General features: G+C 51.8%; 1 protein-coding gene across 1 annotated transcript in view; it reads left to right on the top strand.

The window, feature by feature from the left end:
• The window catches only part of CASP9 (caspase 9), a 24,389-nt gene continuing 4,809 nt past the window's right edge, over positions 1–19,580 (top strand). Inside the window, exons 1-6 of the mRNA XM_004472170.5 lie at positions 1–214; positions 3,504–3,900; positions 9,300–9,334; positions 10,097–10,273; positions 10,705–10,794; positions 12,361–12,508. Of these exons, the coding sequence (XP_004472227.1) occupies positions 83–214; positions 3,504–3,900; positions 9,300–9,334; positions 10,097–10,273; positions 10,705–10,794; positions 12,361–12,508 (979 nt within the window). The 5' untranslated portion in view covers positions 1–82. The remainder of the gene's footprint in view (positions 215–3,503; positions 3,901–9,299; positions 9,335–10,096; positions 10,274–10,704; positions 10,795–12,360; positions 12,509–19,580) is intronic.

A 19,580-nucleotide genomic window follows, 5' to 3' on the forward strand; every position in this document is an offset into this window, starting at 1 on the left:
GGGTCCTGGGGGCGGGCTGGGAGGCCGCGGCGGAGGCCCGGAAGCGACGGAGGCGGCCCGGGGTCCCCAACTTCTGCTCGCCATGGACGAGGCGGACCGGCAGCTCCTGCGGCGGTGCCGGCGGCCGCTGGTCAGTGAGCTGCAGGTGGCTGCGCTCTGGGACGCCCTGCTGAGCCGCGGGCTCTTCACGCCCGACATGATCGAGGACATCCAGGTGCGCACGCACCCCTCCCTCCCCCCCGGTCCCAGCCGACACCTTCCCTGGCTTAGGTGGGGACAGCGAGGCCGCGCGGAGAGGCCTGGCGAAGCCCCGATGTGACCTAATGGCCGAGCTGGGGCGAGGACCCCTCCCCCCAGCCCGTCCTCCCAGCTCCTTCTGTGCCATCCAGGACCCACCTCCTTGGGGGACCGATGTGTGGAAGCCCCGTTTTCCCTCACTGGCATCCAGCCCCCTTAGTCTCCCAGAGGAGCCAAACCATCTCAGACACCTTTCTGAGTGTTTTGCCAAAGCGTGTGCACGCCCCCCTGCGCCACCAGCTTATGCTGTTCAGCTGCTGCAGTACTTGTGCTTCTAGCAAGGGAGGAGGCATGAGTGTTTTGTGTTTCCTCCTCTAAGCAGGGAGGTTCAGGTCGCCCACCTTGGCCTCCCCTGGCAGCGTGTGCTCGGGCCGGTGGCTTAACCTCTTTGAGCCTGAGCTGCAGCCTTTGTGAGATGGGGCCATCAGTACTATTGTCCTGATGGCTAAGGGAGGGAATGGTGATGAGGGAACGTGAAGCAGGTATTGCAGAGAATAATAAACTCAACTTTTGAGGTTTCATAGCTGTGGTCTCACTTGGCCCTCTGCCAAGCCTGTGAGGGCACAGAGGTATTTCCTGGCATGAGAGGTAGAGGGATAGTGGACTGCTGGCGCCCCTGGTGCCCACCCCCCAAAAAAACAAAAACAAAACCACCTGGTCCAGCATCCTGTGGGTTGCCTTGCGGGCCGAGCCTCCAGTTTCTGAGAAGCTTGCCCGAACCAGTGAAGAAGGTTTTTGTAGGAAAAGATAGTCAAGTGTCTTATGGGTGATTACCAACTAATACTAATCATAACAAGAGAAGTTTTGTGAGCATTTGCTGTGTGGCCTGCACCCAAGAAGTGAAAATGGCCCCAGGCCATCGAATTCTTGCCTTCAGGCAGTTTCACAGAGGTGCCCAGGGAGGCCCTCTGGGTGGGGCACTCGAGAGGGCAGCTCTGTCCTGCCCCCCAGCAGAGGGTGGTTATGCCAGAATGCTGAGCCAGTATTGCCAGATCTTTCTCCTTTTTTTTTTTTTTAAAGATTATTTATTTATTTATTTCTCTCCCCTTCCCCCACAGTTGTCTGTTCTCTGTGTCTATTTGCGGCGGCGTCTTCTTTGGCCGCTTCTGTTGTTGTCAGCGGCACGGGAATCTGTGTTTCTTTTTGTTGTGTCATCTTGTTGTGTCAGCTCTCCATGTGTGTGGCGCCATTCTTAGGCAGGCTGCACTTTCTTCCGCACTGGGCGGCTCTCCTTATGGGACGCACTCCTTGCACATGGGGCTCCCCTACAGGGGGGACACCCCTGTATGGCAGGGCACTCCTTGCGCGCATCAGCACTGCCCATGGGCCAGCTCCACACGGGTCAAGGAGGCCTGGGGTTTGAACCGCGGACCTCCCATGTGGTAGACGGACGCCCTAACCACTGGGCCAAGTCCAATTCCCTCTTTCTCCTTTTTAAAGAAAAGCTGGAAATCTTGTTTTTTCTGTCAGAAATTTTGTTTGGCAACAATTTCAGAATTCTTCAGACCCTTGTGTGAACCGCGGGTTGCCGTTTCGCCACACCTGGCTTGGCTGATAATCACAGGCTTTGGAGCCAGATGGACCTGGGACCTCATCCTGGCTTTGCTGCACATCAGCAAGTCACAAAAAAGTTCTGTGACTCAGTTTCCCACATCTGTAGAGTAGGGATAATTGTCACTTAACCCCTTAAAGTTGTTGAGGGACCAGTAGATAATGAGGGAAATCTACTTGCAGAGAAGTAGGTCTGTGAGGAAGAATTATCTTCTCAGTGACACTGTAGGCTTGTGCTGTCCAGTATAGAAGCCATCGTCCTTGTGTGGCTATTTAAATGTAAGTTTGGTGTAAATGAAGCGAAATAAAATAAAGAAATTCAGTTCTTCACTTGCGGTACCTGAGAACTCAGCAGCCACCAGTGGCTGGCTCATGCCTGCTGCGTTGGACAGCACAGGTAAAGAACATTCCCATCATCATGGAAAGTTCTCTTAGACAGTGTTGCTGTAGGTAATTTGAGGACAAGGTGTTGTCTTCCTCTGGATCCCGAGGAACATGCCGGGTGCTGAGTCTCCTAGGACAGGCAGCAGATAACCGCCTCTTTCCCTATTCCCGCCCTGCTCCCTGTTTCAGCAGCCAGCCTGCCAACCTCTGCCATTCCTCCTTCACCATCCACCCAACCAATGCTAAATCCTGTCGATTTTTCCCTGATTGTTCCCTGATCCATCCTCTCACTTCTCTCTATTCCAGTGACACTGTCTTTGTCACCTCCTGTCTGGGCTGTGGCTCATTCCCTTCCACTGTCTTTTTCTAACAGGCAGATACCTTCCTAGGACTCTTTGGTGGCTCCTTACAGCTCTCAAGTTGAATTTCTTGGCATAACCATGACCACCCAAAGGCCTCGTTTCTCACCTCTTAAATTTCTCCAAATCTGCTATCCATTTCTGAATGATCCTAGGGCCCTCAGTGAATTCCTCCCCACCCGGAAGCACTCCTGACCCCCCAAGGCTAAGGTGGGCGCTCCTGTACCTTCTCAGCAACATGTGCTTTCCCTCCTGGTACTTTCATTGCTGTGTAATTTTTTTTTTTTTTTAAGATTTATTTAATTTATTTATTTCTTCCCATCCATTCATTGTTTGCAATTGCTGTGTCTGTTCATCTTCCTTGTTTCCCTAGGAGGAACCAGGAACTTAACTTGGGACCTCTGACATGGGAGGGAGGTGCTTAATTGCTTGAGCCACCTCTGCTCCCTGCTTAGTTGTGTCTCTCATTAAGTTTTTCTCATGTCTCTTGTTGCGTCAGCTTGCCGTGCCTGCCCTTTGCACCAGCTAGCTGTCTTCTTCAGGAGGCACCGGGAACCCAACCAGAGATCTCCCATGTGGTAGGCAGGAGCCCAATTGCTTGAGCTACATCTGCTTCCCTACCGTGTAATTATTATTAGTCTGTCTTTAGCCCTTACTAGACTTTTGCTCCTTGAGTGCCAAGCCTGTGTACTGCTGTAGTTTCAGGGCTTAGCAGAGTGCTGGGCACAGAGTAGACAGCCCCTTATACTGGTCAAATGAATTGATAAAGGCTGCCCATGGCACAGACTCTTTGCTTCTGTAGTTTGTTTTTTGGCTGCATGCCTGACTGTTGAGACTGACACTAGAGGGGAAGTGGTGGGACAAGGAGAGAGAGCATTTGTGTAATCAATGTGTGTCTTTCTTTCCAAACAGCGGGCCGGATCTGGGTCTCGGCGGGATCAGGCTAGGCAGCTGATCATCGATCTAGAGACTCGAGGGAGTCAGGCCCTTCCTTTGTTCATCTCCTGCCTCGAGGACACAGGCCAGGACACCCTGGCTTCCCTCCTGAGCAAAAACAGGCAAGCAGAGCGGCGGGACCTGGAGGCTGGCAGAGCCCTGCACCTCGTGCCTGTGGTGCTGGGACCAGCGGGCCTCAAAGCAGAGGAGCCGAGAGTTGTGGAGCGGGATCCATCAAAGCCGACTGTGGGAAACCTCGCCCCAGTGGTGCTGGGGCCTGAGGACCTGTGGCCAGCCAAGCTCAGGCCAGAGGTCCTCCGACCAGAGGTGCCCGGGCTGGCAGACACTGGCTCTGCAGGATTCGGCGATGCCTGTGAGTATCGGGAGAGTGGTTGGTGAGTTGGGCATGATGAGCTGCCCCTGGGGAACCGCTGTTGGTCTGGCCAGGTGGGCTGAGATTTAGAATTTAATTTTGGTGTTATCTGAGTACTCATTGAGGATGGGTGGAATATTCTGGTAAGTCTTTGGAAGATTTAATTTTGGCTGCCCTTCCTCTGAGATGCCTGTGCTGATGCTTTGGATGTCCTAGGTTTTGATCATCATGTCTAAATCAGGTTAGTTGTCTGGAATTTGCCTTTGGGTCTGGGTGGGCAGGAGGGAGCCCCTCTCGCCTTCCCTGGCACCAGCTGCACATGCCATTACTCCATCCCTTACGACCACCCTGCCAGGCAGGTATCATTAGATCCATCCTTATTGGTGAGGAAACTAAGGTACAGGGAGATTAAATAGTTTGCCTGAGTTGAAAAGGCTGGTCAGTGGCAGAACTGAGTGTGACCCCAGGTCCAGGTCTGCTTCACCAACACATGTGGGAACACAAGTCTAGAACAGGGGACCTAGGATGTCTTAGGTTTGTGGTATTGATATTTTCTTGTGACACTTGAGACTTTTTCTGTGGATATACAACATGTATGTGTGTGTGTTTAATAAAAAGAACAATACAATACCCACAGTTTTGCAATTTCTTTCCTTTTTTAGGAAAATTATTGAGATATAACATACATCCAAGTAAAATGTGTAAATCCCAAGAGTACAGCTGTGCACTAACAGGTACCCAACATCCAGATCCTCAGGATACAGAATGTTATGGTATCCTATCAGACTCTCTCATGCCCCTTCCCAGTCTAGGCCCACTCCTCCCCCTCCCTATGGTCATTATTCTGACCTCTATCATCAGAGGTCCTTGTCCTTGAACTTCTGTATTAGTAAAATCCTACAGCATCTGCTTTTTAAAGCCTGGCTTCTTTCACCCGTCATTTTATCTGTGAGATTCGTTTAGAATGTTGTGTGTATTCTTTTTTACTGCTGGGTAGTATTCCCTAATTGGACTAATCGACAGTTTATTTAACTGTTTTGCTGATGGACTGTTAACACCTTTGTGTTGTTTCTGCAATGGCCTTGCTTCGGCATCCATCTCTGACTGGGGGCTACATTCTAGAAATGGAATTGCAGGGTTAAAGGGTATACATTCCTTCTGATAGGTGTTGCCAACTCGTACTTCAAAAAGTGCCATTTTCTAATCTCACCACCATGAGTGAAGGTGCCCGTTTTCCCACACTCTTGTCAACAGTGAATTTTAAAAGCTCGCCTTTTCCTATGTGATGGGCAAAAAGCAGTACCTGTTTTCTGTGCTGAATAACTGTGATTTTGGACAACCCATTAAAATAGAGAAACAAGCAAATGTGATGAGGGTGTGAAGTTACTTTTGTTTGAGGTATGCGGACAAAGGGCTGCCCTGGAATTGCCCAGGCATGTCACTATCTTACTGTGAAAGGAGGCCAGCGAAATACAAAGTCCAGCTCTTGTTGTCTCTGCCTCTGGGAAATACAAATTTGAGTCATTTAGGATGAGGAGTCTGGAATGAAACTTGTTATTCTTTCCTAAGGTGTTTTATTTCCTGTTTGAGGTAAGCATTTATTCCCAGTAGGAACATAAATCTGAAGGGTAAATAATTGGCAATGATAAGGTCACCTTCAACGGGCATATCACTTTACAGTATGCAGCGCTTTCTTAGGTGTGGTGGTAAGTGGGTGAGCCCTGTTATTATACCCCATTTACAGCTAAGGACGCTGGCCCTGAGAGCTGCTCAGTCACAAAGCAAGTTCAAGGGTAGGGCTAGGACTCGGGCCTAGGTTTTCCAGCTTTAGAGAGTGATTGCCCGGTCCACCCTGCTGCCCCTCTTAGGCTGTGGGCCTTCGGCTCCTGAGGAGCGCATAGAATGGTTCCCAAGGTGGGTTGCATAGAAAGAGTTCTGTCGTCATGCATGCGGGAAGAGCTGGGCTGAGCAGGCCAAGGCCACCAGCTGGACTTCTCTGCGCCTTTAACAAGCCAGTGTGGGAAAGGGTGATCTAGATCAGTGGTTCTCAACCAGGGGTGATTTTGTCCCCCAGGGGACATTTGGCAAGGTCTAGAGGCTTATTTGGTTGTCATAACTGGGGGTAGATGGGTGCTGCTGGTATCTTGTGGGTAAAGGCCAGGGCTGCTGCTAAACATCTACAACCCAGAGGACGGCCCCACAACGAAAGACTCGCCCGGCTGAACTGTAATGCATACTAATAACGGCTAAGATGATTTGTTTGAGCATTTGCATGTGCCAGGTACAGGTTTTTTTTTTTTCAAAGATTTATTTTTTATTTATTTCTCTCCTCCCACCTGCCACCGTTGTCTGCTCTCTGTGTCCATTCATTGTGTGTTCTGTGTCCGCTTGTATTCTTGTCAGCAGCACCTGGAATCTGTGTCTCTTTTTTGTTGTGTCATCTTGCTGCGTTAGCTCTCCTTGTGTGCAGCGCCACTCCTGGGCAGGCTGCACTTTTTTCATGCTGGACGGCTCTCCTTACGGGGCACACTCCTTGCGCATGGGGCTCCCCTTCGTGGGGGACACCCGTGCGTGGCAGGGCACTTCTTGCGCGCATCAGCACTGCACGTGGGCCAGCTCCACACGGGTCAGGAGGCTCTGGGTTTGAACCCTGGACCTCCCATGTGGTAGGAGGATGCTCTATCAGTTGAGCCAAATCCGCTCCCAAGGTCCTGTTTTAGGTGCCTCACAAGTATTAATTCATCGAGGCCTCACCAACACCTAATGAGGTCGTTGCTCCTGTTATCCCCATGGTTTCGATGAGAACAGAGGCTCAGAGGCTCTGAGCAACTTGCCCAGTGGCCCGCAGCTGGTGGAGCTGGGATTTGAACCCAGGTACTCTGGTTCTAAAGTTCTCCCTTGTAAAGAATTTCTGGTGTGTATTCTTTTTCCTTGTCCCTATACTTATGCCGTTTATTCGTGACTTCACTCAGCGGATTCCTACTAAGTGCCTGCTGAGTTGAAGGCATTGCGCTGGGTGATGGGCTGCAGCACGGAGCAGAGACCAGGCCTTGCCTCCCTCTGTGGAGGGGTGACCTGCCACGCAGGCCTGCACAGCTCGGTCTAAAGAGTGCGCTGGGAAGGGCTTCAAAAGAGCTGAAGAAAGGGCTCGAGGGTACGCAGCGTGGGGCACCCACCAGAGAGGATGGCTTTGTCTTTAGATTTCCAGAGGAAAATGCCCTTTTTTCTAAAATGGAATTAACTTTCTTAGTTTCAGACATGATGCCTGTGCGAAACCACCTGTCCCAGGCAGGACCTCGGAGCACCTGGCCCCCCAAGAGGAGAGGGCTTGGGGGAGCTGTTGGTGGCTCTCACTGTCCAAGCCCTGCCTGGACTGGAACGCTCTAGGAAGTAGAATTTGGCTTTCCCACCCCACCTGGCTTCCTGACCTCTTCATTCTGGGCTGGTGGCAGTGTGCCTGTCCCATTACTATTCAAATCAGTTGGCTAACTTCCTTCCCAGTGATTTTGGAATTGCCTAAGGTCAGCACCTGCCTTCCTTCCCTTGGGCAGCAGAGGATGTGCTTTCCCCCTCCCAGGGTTGGAGACCTGAGCCTACACCCAGTGACCCTCAGGCTATCAGACTGTTTCTTTTGTACACTTACCTGTGCGTGTTTGTTGTCCCCGTGGGGGCAGTCATTTTGGGAGAAGCTGCTCTCATACTTGACGTGCTTGGATGTGCTGTTCTTCCTGTGGTTCCCAGCATGCCGTGCTCTATGAATCACCCTCCGGCTCTTTACCCTTTAAGACTCAGGTGAGGGGTCACCAGTGGCTTTCCTTTTGGTCCCCTGCCACCCTGGCCTCTCTTTGGGCCTCATCACTGTTCTGGGTACCTCTATGTTGATTTGTCCCCTCGACTCCCCTTCCCACCCCCCAACAACCATGAGCCCCTGGGAAGCAGCCACTTTGCTTTGTGGCTCTTTAGTGCTAATTCAGGGAATGAATGAATTCCTCAGCAGTGGTTAATGATTATATTCTTGGGGTGCAGTGGAATTTTGGAAATGAGCAGACATTCTCAGAATTAAGTCTCTGGACTAATAGGAGTCTTCAGAATAGGTAAAGCCATTTCTAATTTTAAATATGGGATTTGACTGCTTTTCTGGTGTGACTTTTTTTTTTAAAGATTTATTTATTTATTTCTCTCCCCTTTCCCCCCACCCCGGTTGTCTGTTTTCTGTGTCTGTTTGCTGCATCTTGTTTCTTTGTTCGCTTCTGTTGTTGTCCGCGGCACGGGAATCTGTGTTTCTTTTTGTTGCGTCATCTTGTTGTGTCAGCTCTCCGTGTGTGCAGCACCATTCCTGGGCAGGCTGCACTTTCTTTCGCCCTGGGCGGCTCTCCTTACGGGGCGCACTCCTGGTGCGTGGGGCTCCCCTATGCAGGAGACAACCTTCGTGGCATGGCAATCCTTGCGCACATCAGCACTGCACATGGGCCAGCTCCACATGGGTCAAGGAGGCCTGGGGTTTGAACCGTGGACTTCCCATGTGGTAGACGGACGCCCTAACCACTGGGCCAAGTCCTTCGCCTGATGTGACTTTTAAACCAGTGAAATAATAGTTCCCAGCAAGGGGTCCAGCCCTGCTCTGAGCAATGGATGGCACCATCGTTAGAACACTGTACAGGCTCCAAGATGACTTGGAGTTAGTGACCGTGTTCTTTGTTTAAAAAAGAGAAAGGTCCCACGACCTTATAGGGTGGTGTCCAGTTGAATTCTTGCCAACTGAAAAGGAAACTTTTGACATTGGAGGAAAAATGACTACCTTTATCACTCATGTTCATTCTGCAAATATTTCAGAGCACCTTCTGTGTGCTGGTACCATGGGTTCCACGGGCAGGGGCTGACTGCTCTCCTGGAGCTTCCCTTGCCCTCTCTAGAATTTTATAGACTAAATAGAATCACACTGTATATGCTTTTCTGTGTCTGGCTTTTCACCTACACCATTGCATGAATCAGTAGCGCATTCCATTTTAGGCTGTGTATGTTTTCCGTTGTATGACAATGTCGCAATTTATTTACTCATGAACTTGGTGGTCCTTTGGGCAGTTTCCAGTTTCCGGCATCACAGGTAAGGCTTCAGTGAACATTCTTGGCCACACCTTTTTGTGTCTGTATGCGCTCATTTCTCTTAAGTTGTATCCCGGGAGTGGAATTGCCAGTCAGAGGACAGGCGTATGTTTAACTGTATTAGGACCTTCTAAACAGTTCTCCAAGGTGGCTGTGCTGCTTGACTCTCCCACCGGGAGAGCCTGAGGGTTCAGGGCTCCCGCTCCCCTGCATTTTTGTGGGGACTTTCCTCTCAGAGTCCACCTGTCCCGGTGAACCCTGGCATTCATGTTCTCCCTCTTTCTCCCTCTCTGCAGGTGCTCAGGAGAGACTGAGGGGCAACACCGATTTGGTGAGTCTTCATGGGACTTGGGCCCAACCGCTCCGGCTTTGGGCCCTCATACTCTCCCCTCCCCGGGGAATCTAGCCCACCAGTCCCGAGAGTCGGGGCCCAGTCCCGCCCCTCCACCCCCTCCTCCCCACTCGGGCACTTGCTGGAGGTCACTGTCCAGCCCTGCTCTTTCCTTGGCCAGATGGGCATCAGAATTGGCCAGGTCATTCCTTCCTGGGGGGCTTGCGAGACCCCTGTGTGCCAGCCTTGGACTCGTGGCTGCGCTGCTTGGGGAACAGAGCACACGGGCTTCTAGACCGTGGAGCCGCCAGTCTGGCAGGGAGAGAGAGACGTTAAACCAATGGACAGTAGTCGCTACTGTAAACAAAAAGTGCAGGCCGCCGTGAGAGAGAACCCCAAGGGGGACACCGATTGGGCCTGCTCCTCAAGGCTGAGCCTGGGTGTGCTATGAGCGCCTGGACTGGATGATCTCTAAGTCCCTTTTGGGGTGAATATTTAGGGGCATGGGATTTCTAAGCTAGCAGCTCCCGTACTGAGACGGGAGCTAAACCCCTCCCCGAAGCGCAGCGATTTGTGAGCCCCACCGGCAGCATTTCCATCGGTTTTCAGCCTGTCCTGCAACGCAGTGGCAGGGCAGACCGCATTTGTGGTCACGGGGTGCACAGTTCCTGCAGACCGCTCACCCCGTGGGTAAAGACCCGGCGTCGCCTTCTCTTCTGAGGAGCAGTGAGCCCCGGGCTTTATGTTGGTCCCTCGCGGCAGGCCTACGACCTGAACGCTGACCCTTGCGGCCACTGCCTCGTCATCAACAACGTGAACTTCTGCCCCAAGTCGGGGCTCCGCACCCGCACCGGCTCCAACGTCGACTGCCAGAAGCTGCAACGGCGCTTCGGCTTGCTGCATTTTGTGGTGGAGGTGCGGGATGACTTGACCGCAAAGGTACGCCCCTGGCCGTGCAGAGAGAACGGGGGTTTGGGGTGGGGGAGGGGGCACTGTCCTGCCCGGGACCCGGAAGGCAAGCTGAGTCCCCGAGCTGAGCCCGTGTGCCTGCCGACCACCACGGGATTCCAAGGCAGACCTGGGTCTGATGACTGGTTCATGGGCTCCGTGCTGTGACCTCCCTGTGCCTCAGTCTCCTTATCTAGAAAGGAATAACGATATCCACCTCCAATCCCGAGGGCAGCGCCTGTTCTCCACCAGTGGTTACTGTTCAGGCCATTATGACTGTCGTGAGCTTTAGCAGGTGGCCCCTGGGAGCAGGGACAGTGCCCTGCCCAGGCCTTCGGGCCGAGCCCTTGTAGTGCCCGGAAGGGCCGAGGGTGGGCCCGCTCCATCAGCCCATCTGGCTCAGGTGCAACCTTCTCTTGCAGGAAATGGTCCTGGCTTTGGTGGAGCTGGCGCGGCGGGACCACGGCGCGCTGCGCTGCTGTGTGGTGGTCATCCTCTCTCACGGCTGTCAGGTAGGAGGCTGCCCTCTGCTCGGGCCCCGCTCCTCGGGCAGGCCCAGGGTCAGAGGGCCGAGAGGCCGTGTGGGCGCCGCGGCCGCCTGAAACACCCTCAGCGGGGAGGGCAAGCGCCTCCGCTGCTGTCCTCCGAGGGGCTGGATGCTCCTGCCCGGGTGGGGCGGTGTTCCTGGGAGAAGCCATGTGGGGGAGAGGGGAGACAAAGCTCCTACCCCCGGATTTGGCTCACAGCTGGGAAGTTCACAGAGTCTGGCTCCTGCCCCCTGCGGGCCGGTCCTTGTTCCAGGCCCTTTGCTGCTGGGTGGGAGTCAGGACCCTGGGGTGCACTCTGGGCTCAGCCACCAAGGTGCCAAGCCCCTTCCCCTCCCTGCGCCTCACCTTCCTCATCTTTCAAGTTGAACAGAAGGTGCAAACTGGGGCCTGATTTCTCCCTATGGTCTGCATAGTGTTTTCAAAACTGGCAAATTTCACACAAAAATCAGAATTTCTGGCTCCTCTTGACAAACCCCAAAGGCCTGGCCTCACCAGGCCGGCATCCGCAGAGAACAGAGCTCCGGCCTGCAGCTGGTGGTGGTGCCCATGGGCCCTTGCACTCAGGGGGGCCCCTGGACTTTGGCACAGGCGTCTGTGCCCTGGGAGCTTGTGGGAAATGTAGAGCCTCAGGCCTGCCCCGGACCTCCTCCTTCAGAATCTGCCTTAACAAGATCCCCCAGGGCGTTCAGGGTTGAGAAGAATTGACCTAGACCAGTGGTTCTCAAAGTTTAGCGAGCCTCAGAGGCACCTGGGGAGCTTGCTAAAGCAACGATTGCAGCTCCCTCCTACCGGTTTCTGATTCAGGAGAGCTGGGGTGGGGCCCAAGAATGTGCATTTCCTGCAAGTCTCAGGTGATGCTGACGCTGCTGGTTGAGGGACGGCACTTTGAGAACCTGTCGCCAGAGGAAGCTGGCCGGCTCTCCCCAGTTAGGCCGCCCGTCCCCCACCCCCCCAGTAGCACAGGAGCTTGAGACCCCTTGATGTTGACTAGGGCCCTTCCCGAACCCACCTGCTCCCCGGCTCCCCGGCATTCCTGTGCCCCGGCAGGGACTCCTGGAGGCGTGGCCCCCGCGGAGTCCTCGGGCGGATTCCTGACCCAGCCGATTCCTGACCCAGCTGTGGACTTTTTTTTTTTTTTAAGATTTATTTTATTTAATTCCCCCCTCCCCTGGTTGTCTGATCTCTGTGTCTTCTTGCTGCGTCTTGTTTCTTTGTCCGCTTCTCTTGTCGTCAGCTGCACGGGAAGTGTGGGCGGCGCCATTCCTGGGCAGGCTGCTCTTTCTTTCGCGCTGGGCGGCTCTCCTTACGGGCGCACTCCTTGCGCGTGGGGCTCCCCTACGCGGGGGACACCCCTGCGTGGCAGGGCACTCCTTGCACGCATCAGCACTGCGCATGGGCCAGCTCCACACGGGTCAAGGAGGCCCGGGGTTTGAACCGTGGACCTCCCATGTGGTAGACGGACGCCCTAACCACTGGGCCAAGTCCGTTTCCCCAGCTGTGGTCTTTTAACCAGCATTCTTGCTCCTCCAGGCCAGCCACCTCCAGTTCCCAGGGGCCGTCTACGGCACAGATGGCTGTCCTGTGTCCGTCGAGAGAATTGTGAATCTCTTCAACGGGACCAACTGCCCCGGCTTGGGTGGAAAGCCCAAGCTCTTCTTCATCCAGGCCTGTGGTGGGGGTAAGCGCTCACCGGGCTCCTGGGGGGGAAGGGGCTCCGTCCTCCAGGCCTTCGGTGGGGGTAAGCGCTCACCGGGCTCCTGGGGGGGAAGGGGCTCCGTCCTCAAGGCCTGCGGTGGGGGTAAGCGCTCACCAGGCTCCTGGGGGGGGGGAAGGGGCTCCGTCCTCCAGGCCTGTGGTGGGGGTAAGCGCTCACCAGGCTCCTGGGGGGGAAGGGGCTCCGTCCTCCAGGCCTGTGGTGGGGGTAAGCGCTCACCAGGCTCCTGGGGGGGAAGGGGCTCCTTCCTCCAGGCCTGTGGTGGGGGTAAGCACTCACCAGGCTGGGGGGGGGAGGGGCGGGGGGAAGGGGCTCCTTCCTCCAGGCCTGTGGTGGGGGTAAGCGCTCACCAGGCTCCCCGGGGGAAGGGGCTCGGGTCCTCCAGGCCTGTGCTGGGGGTAAGCGCTCACCAGGCTCCTGGGGGGGAAGGGGCTCCGTCCTCCAGGCCTGTGGTGGGGGTAAGCGCTCACCAGGCTCCTGGGGGGGAAGGGGCTCCTTCCTCCAGGCCTGTGGTGGGGGTAAGCACTCACCAGGCTGGGGGGGGGAGGGGCGGGGGGAAGGGGCTCCTTCCTCCAGGCCTGTGGTGGGGGTAAGCGCTCACCAGGCTCCCCGGGGGAAGGGGCTCGGGTCCTCCAGGCCTGTGCTGGGGGTAAGCGCTCACCAGGCTCCTGGGGGGGAAGGGGCTCCGTCCTCCACGCCTGTGGTGGGGGTAAGCGCTCACCGGGCTCCCGGGGGGGGGGGGGGGGGCGAAGGGGCTCTCGTCCTTCTCCATCCAGCCTCTCCCCATGTTCACGGGGTCCCCTCAGGCAGAGGGGCCCTACTTCCCGTGCATGTCTTGTGCGCTGCGGTCCGGCTGGAGCGGGCCTCAGCCTTGGCCGCTGTTTAGAGGTCGGTTGCCTTCCGTCTGTGGGGCGGGAGCCGCGTGGGCTCATTGCACTTTGGCAAATTCAACTCTAGAAACCTGGCAGAAACAAAGCAGAGGCAAGAGAGAGAAAAGTCTTCATTTCCTTACCATGTCATTCCCCTGCCCCCACCCCCGACTCCTCAACCCCCCTCTCCCCTCCACTGCCCCCCAGGGAAAGGGAGGCCATCACTGAGCAGCAGAGAGAAACTAACGAATTTAATGATGGGCATCTGGATTTCCCAGGGCCCAGGTCCTGGTAATCTGAGGAATTTTTAAGGAGTATTTGGATTGTTTGGCTTTAAACCTATGCCCTTCTTCATGTTACCTAATTTTCTTATTTTTTAAAAAAAGGGGTGGGGAGTTTCCTGGATTGTGGGACATGATGGTGGAAGTGGAGAACACTTGGAATTCTGTTCCAGAGGGTTTTCCCTGCCCTGCGCTCTTCAGGGGCAGGGGCCGGGACGTCTGGGAAGTGTCCTGGGGCTGTGTGCCTTGCCCTTTGGCCTGATTGGCTAGAGAAGTGGGCGGTGTCATACCCCAGAGCTGCCCAGCTTGCCCAAGGGGAGGGGGTACACACCCACGGCCTCCTCCCCGCCCAAGGTCAAAGCCCTTCCCACTGCCCCATCACCTGGCCCACGTGGCATGGTTGCACCTTGGTGAGGGGTGGGCCTTTCTAGACCAGGCTCTAGCCACCTGCTACATCCAGTAAGGGTTCACTGAGCACTTGCTGTATATACCAGGCTGTGAGCCAGGTGCTGGGGACACAGTGGTGAACAGACTGCCCCCTGGAGTTTATATTGGATGGAACTGTATTAATTCACTGCCATGACACGTAACTCAGCAATGAGTTTGAGAACGCTGGATTGGCTGCTTGCTCAGTGCACAACCTCAGGCACGCTGCTTATTCTCTACAAGTGTTGGTAAATGGGGGGCAATAAGAGAAGCCACCTCATAGTGAGTTTTTTTTTCAGTTTTAACTTTTTTATTTATTTTTTTAACCTTATTTTATATATTTAATAATTGAAAATATAAACAATTAAAAACTAAAAAGAAAACCGTTGAATAAAAACATCCATTTCTCAAATGTACTGGATACATATACATTTTTTTTAAAAGCATACAATATGTTACACAATATATTTGATTCATAGTAATGCAATCATACATTATTTGTCCTTTTGTATCTGGCTTGCTTTGCTTAAAATAACGTTCTCCAGCTTCATCCATGTTGTCATATGCTTTACTTCATTTCTTCTTACAGCTGCATAATATTCCATCATGTGAATACACCAGTTTGTTTATCCATTCATCGGTTGATGGACACCTGGTTATTTCCAACTTTTGGCGATCATGAATTATGCCACTATGAACATCAGTGTGCAGATGTCTGTTGTGTCACTGCTCTCAGTTCTTCTGGGTAAATGCCCCGTAGTGGTATTGCAGGGTCACGTGGCGAGTCTGTACTCAGCTTCTTTAGGAGCTGCCCAACAGTCCTCCCCAGGGGCTGCACCATTCTGCATTCCCACCAACAATGAATAAGTGTTCCTATCTCACTAATTCCTCCCCAACACTTATAGTTCTCTATCTTTTTAATAGTGGCCATTCTGATAGGTGTGAAATGAGATCTCACTGTAGTTTTGATTGCCATTTCCCTAATCATTAGTGATATTGAGCATTTCTTCATGTGTTTTTTGCCATTTGTGTTCTTCTTTGGACAAATGTCTATTCAAGTCTTTTGTCCATTTTTAATTGGGCTGTTTGTCTTTTTATTGTTGAGTTGTAACATCTCTCTATATATCATGGACATTAAACCCTTATCAGATATGTGATTTCCAAATATTTTCTCCCACTGAGTTGGCTGCCTTTTTTTTTTTAATGTTACACCCTGTGGGGTTTTTTAAAAATATTTTTTTATTATCTTTTTTAAAAAGATACATAAATCACACAAAAATTTTTTTATCTTTTTTTTTAAGATAAATGAAGTCGGCTGCCTTTTCACCCTTTGACAAAGTCCTGTGAGGTGCAAAAGTGTTTAATTTTGAGGAGGTCCCATTTATCTAGTTTCCCTTTTGTTCCAAGAAACCATCACCTACCACATGGCCTTGAAGATGTTTCCCTATGTTTTCTTCTGGTGGTTTATGGTCCTGACTTTTATATTGAGGTCTTTGATCTATTTTGAGTTGATTCTTATACGTGGAGTGAGATAGGGGTCCTCTTTCATTCTTTTGGTTATAGATATCCAGTTCTCCCAGCACCATTTGTTGAAGAAACTGTTGTCCCATTAACATTAACTTGGTAGGTTTGTAAAAAACCAGTTGGCTGTATGGGTGAAGTTTTATTTCTGGATTCTCAATTCTATTCCACTGATTGATGTGTCTGTCTTTATGCCAGTATCATGCTGTTTTGACCATTGTAGCTTTGTAATATGTTGAAAGGTCAGTCAGTGAAATTCCTCCCATGTTGCTCTTCATTTTTAGAAGACTTTTGGCTATTTGGGGGCACTTTCCCTTCCAAATGAATTTGGTAATTGCCCTTTCTACTTCTGTAAAGTGAGCTCTTGGGATTTTGATTAGTATTGCATTGACTCTATTGTCATAGTGTTATAATTAATATCCAATGTACTAATTAGTACATGAATAGCACTTAGCACAATGCCTGGCTCATTTGAATAACTGAAAACCCAGTCTCTCTCCACCTCCTGTCTCCACCTGCCTGAAGCAGAGGATTCCTGACTATGGGATGTTTATTGTAGCACCTGGGGCTGAAGGAAACACTGTTTCCTGGGGGAAATTTGCATCTGTGTAATGGGGAATTCCTAGGGCCACATGCTCATGCCCAGGACAAGACGTGTGCAGAAAAGACTGGGAGGACCCTGCTTTTTGTCTTGGGCTGTTCTTGTAAACTCATTGTTAGGGTGGCTAAGCTCTGGAGCAGAGCACTTGCACAGGCCAACCTGCAAAGACTGGGAGTGGGGTTTTCTTTCCTTTTTTGTTAGCTCAAGGAAATTCCTGTTGTAACACTAGCTGGATACAAGCTCAAGTAACAGATGCCTCACTGTCTAAATTTCAGTGATAAAACATTAAAATATAAAAATTTCCAGGCTGTAACAAAAGATCACAAAACATCCATAGAAACATGAGACAGTGGCTCATGCACAGGAGCAGGATAAAGCATTAGAAACTGTCAACAAGGAAGACCAGACTGTAGACATACCAGACGGACTTCAACACAATGGTAATAAATATGCTCAAAGGGCTAAAGGAAAACAAGGACAAAGAACTAAAGGAAATCTGGGAAACAATAGGTGAACACAAAGACCATATCAATAAAAAGATAGAAACCACGAAAAGGAACCAAACAGAGCTGAAGACCCAGGAACAGAAATAAACCCTTTGGACTCCTTAGCTGCGCCTGCGCGAGCCTTGGTGATCTGGGCCCCAGCCCTTTGCCTTCCTAGTGGCATGCTGTGTCCCATGCCAGCACAGCACACCCTTCCCAGGATGTCACAGGCTCTTGCTTGCTCCTTGGCCTTTTTTTTTCGGTTTTTAAAGATTTTATTTTTATTTTTCCCCTTCCCCTGTTCCCCCCGTTGTATGCTCTCTGTGTCCATTCGCGTGTGTTCTTCTGTGTCTGCTTGTATTTTCATTAGGTGGCTCCAGGAACCGATCCTGGGACCTTCTGGAGTGGGAGAGAGGCGATTACTCATCTCCCTGTGCTACTACGTCTTCTCTCCTCTGTGCCTTTTGCTGTGTCATCTTGCTGCACCAGCTCTCTGCATTGGCGTCCCTCTTGCGCGGGGCATTCCCACACAGGGCGGCACTCCTGTGCCAGGCCACATTCCCACATGGGCCAGCACTCCACGTGGACCAGCTCACTGCGTGGGCCAGCTTGCCCTCACCAGGAGGCCCTGGGCATTGAACCCTGGACCTCCTATATGGTAGACGGGAGCCCAGTTGGTTGAGCCACATCCGTTTCCCTCCTTGGCCTTTCTACGTGCTGTTTCTCTGTCTTGTCTCCTGGCTAACTCTTTTTTTTTTTAGTTAATTTTTGTGTGCTTATTTCTTTTTCTTTTTTTTCTTCTTCTTTATTTTCTTTTAATGTTACATTAAAAAAATATGAGGTCCCCATATACCCCCTACCCCACCTACCCCACCCCTCTCACATCAACAACCTCTTCCATCATCATGGCACATCCACTGCACCTGGTGAATACATTCTGGAGCATTGCTGCACCACATGGACAGTGGTCCACATTGTAGTCCACACTCTCCCCCAGTCTACCCAGTGGGCCACGACAGGACACACAATGTCCAGCATCTGTCCCTGCAGCACCACCCAGGACAACTCCAAATCCCGAAAATGCCCCCACACCATCTCTCTTCTTTCGTCTCCCTACCATCAGCAGCCACCGTGGCCACCCTCTCCACATCACTACTACAGTTTCTTCCCTTACTAATCACAGTAGTTCCCCAGCAGAAAACCAGTAAGTTCTGGCTAACTCTTAATTTTTTATCCTTCTGGTCACCAGTTATTGTCACCGCCTCCAGGAAGCCTTCCCTAAACACAAGTCTGGCCCTTGCGCTCTTGCAGCCCCAGCTCTTCTCCTCCCATAGTTCTTTCTCCTTGTACTGAGCTTCATCACAGTCAGCTCTCTGAGGGGAGCCAGACCCGTCTGCCCCACCGCAGGGTCCCCAGCAGGGGGCCTGGCATGAAGCTCACAGTATGCTGGCATGTTATGAGGATTCTGATCATTTGAATTTGAAATATAACCACATGTAGCCACATCAAACTATGAGCAAAATTTGAAATAATGTAGATCCCCTCTACAGTATGAAAAAAAAAAGACACAAAAAACGAAAAACAAAAAAGCTCACTGGGAATAGCAGGACTGCAGAGCTGGAATGCAAGTGGATAAGATGCCGTCTTTATTGGGAGTTGGACAGAGGTCTGTCCCTGCTTTGCCCCCAGCAGGATCCGTGACCTAGTATTTACTGCTGTTGCCACACGGTGGCGCCACTGCAGCTGGAACAGACATACAAAAATGGCCTCGTTCTCTGTCCCTGTGGTGTTTTCTGTCCTTTACATCCATTGGAACGGCTGCGCCGGGTTTTGCTGACTTTTGTGTTGCTATTTTAAAATGCACTGCTATTATCATTTAAAGCAGTTAAAAAATCTCCCAATATGTCATCCACCCCTTCATTAAGGGGTAGGTAATGTGAGCACCAGAACTGAAAACGTGTCTCAAAAGACTATCTTTAGTGTAGAAATGTCAGCGTGAGTCCATGTTGTGGCCAAAGGAGAGTGGCCACCACGATTAGGCCCAGTTGTTAATTTGGGGGTGCTCCTCTTCAAAAAGCTAGAGATTGTGCTGAGGAGGCAGGAAACCACCCGTGGCTACAGTCGTCGTGGATTTTATGCACTGAGGGAATGTATCTTCCTCCGGCTTGATATTTGTTCTTTTTTTTTTTTAAGATTTATTTATTTATTCCCCCCCTCCCCACCTCGTTGTCTGTGCTCGCTGTCTGCTCTCTGTGTCTGTTTGTTGTGTGCTCATCTTCTTTTGTGTTGTCTGCTCATCTTCTTTTAGGAGGTACTAGGATAGGAACTGAACCCAGGACCTCCCATGTGAGAGGGAGGCGCCCAATTGCTTGAGCCCCTCTGCTCCTTGCTTGTTGTATCTCCTCATTGTGTCAGCTTGCTGCACCAGCCCATTGCATCAGCTCACTGTCTTGCTTGTCTTCTTGAGGAGGCTCTGGGAACAGAACCCGGGACCTCCTGTGTGGAGATGGGTGCCCAATTGCTTGAGTCACATCCGCTCCCCATTGATAATTATTCTTATGGGAAGATTCAACTAGCCCTAAGGGAATTTCAAAGTGATGAGGCTCTTTAAGAATGAATCTGCATGAGATGCACAGGCCTGCAGCCCACACCCTCACACGGGATTTGTAGAGTGAGGATTGGAACATAAATGGAAATGCAGCTAGTGGCCCCTGGGTCTTCATTTCCTAGGGCTGCCATGACAAATGGCCCCAAACTGGGTGGCTTGAAACAACAGAAATCGATTTTATCACAGTTCCCGAGGCCAGAAGTTCAAAGTCAAGGTGTCGGCAGAGCTGTGCTCCCTTCCTTACC

Source organism: Dasypus novemcinctus, chromosome 9 (genome assembly GCF_030445035.2).
Source record: "Dasypus novemcinctus isolate mDasNov1 chromosome 9, mDasNov1.1.hap2, whole genome shotgun sequence".
NCBI lineage: Eukaryota > Metazoa > Chordata > Mammalia > Cingulata > Dasypodidae > Dasypus > Dasypus novemcinctus.